The sequence below is a fragment of the Notothenia coriiceps genome, unplaced genomic scaffold (assembly GCF_000735185.1).
Source record: "Notothenia coriiceps isolate Sejong01 unplaced genomic scaffold, NC01 NC01_scaffold00000665, whole genome shotgun sequence".
NCBI classification, from domain to species: domain Eukaryota; kingdom Metazoa; phylum Chordata; class Actinopteri; order Perciformes; family Nototheniidae; genus Notothenia; species Notothenia coriiceps.
The window spans coordinates 179507-187735 of record NW_011333366.1 but is presented as its reverse complement, the minus strand read 5'-3'; the positions used below and the strand labels follow the sequence as shown (position 1 = coordinate 187735).

General features: G+C 42.6%; 1 protein-coding gene across 1 annotated transcript in view; it reads right to left on the bottom strand.

The window, feature by feature from the left end:
• Nucleotides 1-7996, bottom strand: part of rasal3 (RAS protein activator like 3) — a 20639-nt gene extending 12643 nt beyond the window's left edge. Inside the window, exon 1 of the mRNA XM_010783722.1 lies at nt 7165-7996. Coding sequence (XP_010782024.1) covers nt 7165-7768 — 604 coding nt within the window. The 5' untranslated portion in view covers nt 7769-7996. The remainder of the gene's footprint in view (nt 1-7164) is intronic.
• Nucleotides 7997-8229: the final 233 nt, after the last annotated feature.

The window sequence follows — 8229 nt, the reverse complement described above, 5'->3', positions numbered from 1 at the left end:
TTTTGCTGATATTCATGTTTTTTATTAGTACTCACTGAATTTTTTTTGCTATTTGGATTGGTTCGTATATACTGCTTAGCAGCAGTGCGTTTATTTTTAGTGTTTTCCTGCCCTCTTCTGGTTCAGGTACTGACATTACTTACATTCAAGGTTTTACTTTGACTATGGTTTTGTTATACTGTCTTTTTGATCTGAGTTGTGAATTCTATAATTTCCTCAAAAGCAAATCAATTTTTTTAATTGTGTATGTTTTGGCAAACTTTTTGAGAAAGTTGTTTTTTTGGGGAACTTGCTAATGGAATTGGGAAGATCCTTTCCCTGTGTTGGTCGATGACTCTGTCTTTCGTTGCATTAATAATGTGCTTCAATCTTAAGATTACGTCCTGCTCTCGTCACCTCCCTTATGGCTCGCCATACCTCTGCAAAACATGCCTGCTTCGCATTCTCTAATCTTGACATCAGTGTTTTCATTTCCCCATCTGTTGGATAGCAGTCCTCAGCTTTTGTTTATCTGTATAATCAGGAGAAGCAGCCGTCATCAGTGTTCTGCATTTACATTACTTTTGAACACGTAAGTTCCTCAGCCCACCCTGAAAAACAGCAGCTGAACAAGGAGGCAAACTGAACAAGAAAAGGCCACAGACCGCTATTCAGTAACCAGTCCCTGAAACTGATTGATGTTGGTAAGATTCAAAAGGAAAGGGTCTCTGTTCCCTGGCAGTTGTTTATAGTTTGTGTGCATGCTGAGATGGTCTGCAAAAGCGCCCTCAGATCCATGCTGTTCCCTTCAGAAGGAGTTTCTCTTCCACCTGCAAACAGCCTACCTTGTGCTATCCTTCCTGCAGCCCTCCAATGTAAACTCTGATAAATACTCACAATTCTCATTTCCCCCCCCCCCCCCCCCCCCCCCCCCCCCTCCCCCCCCCCCCCCCCCCCCCCCCCCCCCCCCCCCCCCCCCCCCCCCCCCCCCCCCCCCCCCCCGTCAGCTAGTATATTATGCCTTAGGATGTTGATGATAATAACTGCCTGAATACTCGGCAGATGAGAGCCTTCTCCTGTTACATCTTACCCCAAATCTATCATTAATTGCTATCCACTTGCGTCCGGTTTTTTATTACTATATCTAGTTTGATTGCTCTTGTCTGTTTTGATGTTTGTGTGGAACTACTCTTCTACTGAGATGGCAGGATAAGCGATTTCAACAGTGGATATTCTGCAAGCTCGGTACACATGACCCGATACATTGTGAGTCTGAAAACACGTTGAGAATTCTGCGTTACTAATGCCCGAAGAGGTAACCTGTAAGATGCCACAGACTCAGAGTAAGAGGTTCCGGCTGTAGCCATTTGATCTCTGTTAACAAACACTGCACTCTGGGAATCAGAAACCTGAGAGAGAGAGGACTCAAGCCCTGTGAGTACAATTCAGTCAAAACACAAAACAAGCGGAGGTAAATTAATATAGTGCGCTTCACCTGGAGCACTTTGTCCTCCCACAGGTCATCTGAAATGTCCCAAAACATTTTACGTTATTATTTCTACAAAATTTTTTTTTATATTTACCGTTTTATTCTCCTCTGGGAGCTTTTGTCTGGGTGGTTTTTACTTGAATTCCATGCCAGTGTCGCTCCGGTCCTAGCTTCTTTTTGTCAAATATACTTTGTTTTATCTTGCTATTAATTGTTTATTCCTGGAGGGTATGAAGACCCCTCCTATGTTTGTTATTTTTTTCTATTAGTAACTTATGTATTTTTTTTATGTTGACCTTTCATCTAATGGATCTCTTGTTTCGTGTCTCTACTTTTGTGTCTTCTTTTTTATTTATCTGTTGGGCTAGATGCTCAATATTTTTTTATTAATAATAATTCTATTATAACGTGTCTTTGTTTGTATGTGTATGTGAATATTAATGGTGTAAATGATGTATTATCTCTCTCCTTTTATTTTGTGGTTCGTACCTCTCATCTTTTGAGTAGTAATTTTGTTGACTGAGTCGCATGTATGCCTTCACAGTATTCATGAACCACAGGATGGCGCCAGTTTGTCTTTAAGCCAAAAGACGTCAAGCCCAGTCAAAGAAAGAAACGGTTTGCCCTCGTCCACACACACACATGGAGTTCTCGTATTACCGGGAAAGCTTACCTTTATGCAAATTCCTACATAAAGGCTCCAACCTCTGTCAAGAGTCGAAGCCTGCATGTTGGTTCTACTTCACCAGAGTTTACGCTTCAAGAGAAATATCATAAATTAAAACATCATTTAATCATTCAAACATTATCGTAACTCTTCTCGCTTCCTTCGTCTTTTTTAATAGAAATTTTAAATCAGACGCTCCACCTGCAACTTTCTAATTATTTCTTTATATTATTTATTTTATATTTTTTTATCTTCTACTTGTACTCATTTTGAATTTAATTTTTTTTTTTGAGTTATATGGATTATGTTTTTTTTTTTTTTCCCCCACCCATTCCCCAAGATGCGCCGCTCTGTGTCAGTGAAGTCGTGGAACATGCCCTGAGCAGTCACGCGAGCCGTCTCCGTGATTGCACCCTGTAGCCGCTGACTCGTCAAACAAGCAGCCCATCACACTCGGTCCACAAAACAGGATCACCACACTGCACCCACCTTCCCTCTTGCCCACGAATGCACAGCGCGCACAGTCCTCTCAACGCCCCCTCCAGTCTCCTGCGACTCCGGCACAGCCTTTACGCTAGAGTGCACGAACTCCCTGTTGGCGACCGCTATACACAGACCATCCTCTACTTGCATGCGCCCAATGTGGACCCTCACCAAACCAGACTGCACCTCGTACCAAACACAGCCCATCCACGACACAATGAAAACAACTCTCGTTCACCGTCTCGCCTTTCCCGCTGGTCACGGTGCACCTGAGACTGGCAGGCCAGCTAACCGTACGATGATAACAACTGACACCTTCTTGTTAACTGCGCCTCCCAAACTGCCACGTACGCGGCCCCTAATGTTCAGGTATTCACCGCCAGCAAGTGTGACCCCGGATTATCGGAGGCCCCAGTTGAAAAAAAACTCTCTTCATCCACTACTTAGGTTCCACTCATGCTACACAGAGACTGTGAACCAATTCCATTCTGATCAAACCACCAACCACCAAACCAAACAACACCTCGCGGCCACCCCGAAACAAATATACTAATACAACATAATTCTTTCTTGCTCTTAAACAATGTATTTTAACTTTTCTGTTAATTATTGATTCCTCCAGCATGTCCAAAGCCTCCCCTCTGTGTCCGCTTGAGTCCCTCTGCTGAGATAGAGCCGAGGCCCAGTTTCAGCTGACTCTGAACACTGTAAGCATGATGCTAATCCAGCAGGCAACTAACTCCGTACAAGGCTACTAAAAAAGTGCTCTCAGGGAAGCAAGAGAAATTTAATTTCACCTCCATCAAGCTTCTCAGGACAGAGGATTATACTCGCCAAGTCTGAAGATCATCATGGCGACAAGTATTCTTCTCTCTCTGCTTAGATGTCCGAGTGCTGGAGTTATAAAAAACATCAGCAGTTCTGATGAGACAGCCCCACCAGCCAGTAAGGATGCCATGCCATGTAGCCCTCGCGAAGAGTTACCCTGGGGTACTTAGCTTACTCCCTTTATTTGTTGACAACAGATGAATAAATTAGCTTTAATATTCATGTTGGCTGTTGCTAGTATTCCTACGACTATCTCCGTTAGTATCTGCGAAAGCTGTCTGGCCTCCCCACAGTCCAGCCGGCCCATAACTCAAAAAGCCAACATGCTGACAAAGCACACCAATTCAACATTCTCGCACACACCACTCCCGATCCGTGATTGGCACCCGGGTCTTCCTGTCTCTCCCAGATCGCCCAAAGCTCCCCTGCTGCTGCCTCCGTGAGCTCCCTCTGAGAAGAGGAGGCCGTTCAGCCTGACTCGTGACCTCAGCCAGTGATCCTTAACCAGCTATGCCTAATAACAACCTGGTACAAGCGGAGAATGGGACCCCCAGTCTCTCCAACAAGCCCTTCCAGTCCCACAGTATCTCTCCACACCATCACCTCGACCTTCAGAGCCCCTCAAACACACGCCTGGCCGCCTTCTTATTCTCTCTCCCTCCTCCGCTCGCCGAGCCCCACGCAACAAGTTCGGACGTAGTAACTCCACTGTTACATCAGATTGTTCCCTGACAGGCGTACCATTGCCCTATGCCATTCAGCTGACAACCACAAAGCCGTGCCTTGTTCTCACATCTGCATTGCTGCCAGCACTCTGACATCTGAATATTAAAATGCTTTTTATTAACAGTTTTGAGATACATTTTGTATTAACATTTATCATTCAGAAAAATAAACCTCACACACCCCCTGCAGTAACTCCAAAGCCAACCACTTGCATACGCATATCCCCATTAGAGAAACACCGGCTGTATTAACTGTCTGCTCTCGATCTGATCTACTGTTTCTCAGGATCATGGAAGCTACGTGACGATGACCACTTGCGTAAAAAAAAAAAAACACATTTGAAAAGTGGGGGGGACACAAACTGGATTTTGAAAAGTGGGGGGGAGATGTCCCCCCTGTCCCCAGTGGAAATTACGCCCATGCCCTCAACATATATCTTAATGGCATTTTAGGTTGAAATGTTCTCTTTTATAATGCGCTTAACTTGCATGATGTTTTACTTAGTAGCCTATAGATTAAAGGGGCCCTGTTAGGCTCGTTATTAGGTTCATAATAGTGTCTCTACTGTGACGTTTATTTTTCTCATGCTGCATGTGCTGCAGCACCTCTTTTCACCTTCTGTGAAACCAGAGCCCAGTCTGCTCTGATTGGTTAGCTGCCGGCTGAGTTGTGATTGATCAACCATTTAGAAATGATACGTTTAATCAATATTTTAATAAGGATTACAATTAATTTGACAGTTAAACCTATAGCTGTGGGTTGTGTGTTTCCTAGTTTTTTTGGAAACTTTGACAAGGTCTAATTTTCTGAAATTATCCCAACGTGAGTTGAGATTCCTGATGTCACTAAAGGGAAGGTCAACATTACTTTTTACTTCGGTGATAGACAGCAGGTAGGGTAACTTCCTCAAATATACTGTTGCTGTAGGTTTGGATAACTAATGTATTGGTAGTAAAGAAAAGGTATATTGACCTTATTCAACCATTCATTTACTTTGTCTGTAAGGTTTGAATTAGATTTCTCCGCCGTTTTTAAAACAAGGAGCCACCATAGACTGTACATGAAGCCTCACACCTCAGTGCCATACAGTGCAAATGGTTCAATTATGTATCTTTTCTAAACGCTTTGATTTCCTTCTCCGCAGAGTGGATGTTTCCTGTGAGAGCGGTTTGTAAGTTCTGGGCCTTTTCTCAGCAGTTTTGACCTTTTTTGGAAAGTGATTTTAGTTTTTTTGTCACGTCACCTTGAGGGTCTGACAGTAGTCATTTAGAAAGTCTGGGTTCTGCTAAAGTCTGTTTCAGTGGGAAAGAAAATGGCCATAGATTCTGATGTTTGAATGGCTTTCTCTGTCTGCTATTTGGACTGTATGAAGAATAGTTGTTACCTTTGTTATGAGAAATTGAGATCCTAAATAAAGCATACATTATAAAGATGATCTGCGTCAACCAGACTCTTGATTTCTCTTTTTAAAATTGACTTGAAACTTAGGCCCCCTTTCCAGGCCTAAAGGAGGATCTGACACAAATACCATCACCTTATTTTAATGTATATATAGCAAATTATCTATTTTTAATACAACTGATATTTAATGGACCCAAGCCAGTGGAAGAACAAACCACTTAGCATTTTCACTGTGTATATATATATCATTGTAAGATGCATTTTCCCTGTTTTTTTATTGTAAGGTGATTTACGGTTATTTTAATAGCCAGTGCCAAAGACACATTTACATTAAATGTAAATGTAGTTTACAAGAAAGTATTCTGAATCTGAATATTGCTGATCTCCTCCATTCTTGCTTCACACTTACACAGAACTCTGATTTTAACATGATTGGTCATATGTCTATAAATCTTTAGACAATAAGTAGCTTTTTGAGGTAACAACGCATTGACGCAGATCCTCCTTTATATCTGTATATGTCGTCAAGCCTTATGACAGTCAACTTACTGGAAAACTGTATTTAATAAATAAACGTTATGATGTTTAATTGAGCTGCTGGTGTAGGTGGTTTAAGATACCCTTGTATCACATCATAGACTGTACAAAAGAATCAATCGGAATCAATCATAGGTTTTATATTTTTCCTGAGATCAGCTCTTTTGCGTGGAAGCTTTTTAAATGAGGAACCCAAACTAGTTTTTCCATTTATCTCTAGCTTTTATATATATATAGTTTCATATAATTTAATCCCAGGGTTATTAAACTAATTTTGTTTTTTAACTAAAAGATTACCTAAGTTCCTCTTTACGGTTGTCTTTTTACAGTGTGTCAGCTTTTTTAAGGGTGTGTCGTGTTGTTCTCTTACAGACTGAAACACTGTTCACAGTTGGCTGTATGGATCGTGTCTCGTAAACAGACATACGTACAGCACCCACTGTTAGTATGTGACTGAATGATACTACATACAGTGAAAGGAAATCATGCTTTAACCGCATGGGGTAACTATTTTGCTGCATGAATCCAAAATGCGTATTTACATTTTACTATAATTTGATGTATGTATTAACAGTGGTGTAAAGTAACAAAGCACACTTACTAAAGCACTGTACTTCAATAAAATGTTGAGGTACTAGTACTTTACAAGAGTATTTAAATGATTTGCTACTTTGTAGTTCTATCCCACTACAGTTCAGAGGTAAATGGTGTACTTTTACTCCACTACATGTATTTAATACCTTTAGTTACTTTACAGATGTGGATGAATGATCTGAAATATAATCAAGTGTTAAATCAGACTTTAGTTCCACCTGGAGTAAATTCACAAGCTACCCTGCAGTATACAAAGTCATTCAAACTAGCTGCACCTTTACCAGCTTTGAGAACACTTTAATGATCAATCATTATAAAAGTAATAAAACATATCATATATATAATTCTGAACTGGGCCAACCAGCAGAATGACTACTTTAAGTTTATTTCTCCTTTCGACTGCTGTGCTGACCTCAAGCATTAAACTGTTATATAAAGTTTGCAGGTTAGGTGGTGTTACCTTGCAGTAGTGACGGGGTGCTGTTCCGACTCTGCAGCCTGGGCCTCTTCAGCTTCTGGGACACGGTCCTCAGGTACTTTTTCAGGAGGGCCCCCCCGCCTGCTCTCTGTGCGGGGTCCAGGGAGGTGACCCCTGAGCTCTCTGCTGCAGCAGATGCTGAAGCTGCATGAGGTTGGGGGCTAGAAGTGGAGGAGGGGGACAGGGCAGCAAACAGGGACCCCGGGGGCTCAGACAGAGCTCTTCTGAAGGGGTTCTTCCTGGGGCCTTTCTCCGGCTTGGCCCCCTCTCCACCTTTCCCCCCGTGTTTTTCTCCGGGGTCTTCGCTCAGGGCCTTGCGCCAGTTTTGCATCTTGCTCCATTTGTTGGTGGAGGCCTTCTGAATCTTGTCTAGTGTGGATGTGGCAGAAGCTGCTGCTCCTTCTCCATCTTCTTTCACTTCATCCAGCGCTCCCTTGGAGCCGGTGTGCCACTTGTACGTGTTCAGGGGGTCGGGGGTCTCAGGGGTCTCTCCCTCCACAGGAGAATCCTTTTCCTTCTCCGGTGATCCCTGTTCCTTCGGTGGTTGTTGAGCTGCAGGCTCTAGATCTTTCTCCTCTGTGACCATTTCACATTCAGCTTCTGTCTTTTCTCTCAAGGATGCATCAATCAAAATTAAAATCCCTTCATAGGAGACCTCGCCTGTTTCCTCTCTGATTGACTGCTATGTAGTGAGAGCTAAGGATGACAAAGTGCACTGGCTCTGTCTCTCTGCTTCTCTCGTTTCCTGTCTTGCAAAATGCGGAGACAACATGCGCCTCGCTGCTCCGGGTGCTTTGCTACAGCGCCCAGCTCATCTCACACGCCTGCTTCCTCATAACATGCAACCGAGAAGTTCACTTTTTAACAGGAATATCACAATTTATTTATGTGCTTTATGCTTTCACCCAATACTTCCCTACTTCCTCACTTCCTGTTCTGCTTTTATGTCTAAGGTTAGCTTCCTAATTAAACTCTCATGTCTTCTAACAGATCTCAGTATTTTCTTGGTAAAGACTCAAAACTCAGAGATGTTTCTTAAAGTGCGAT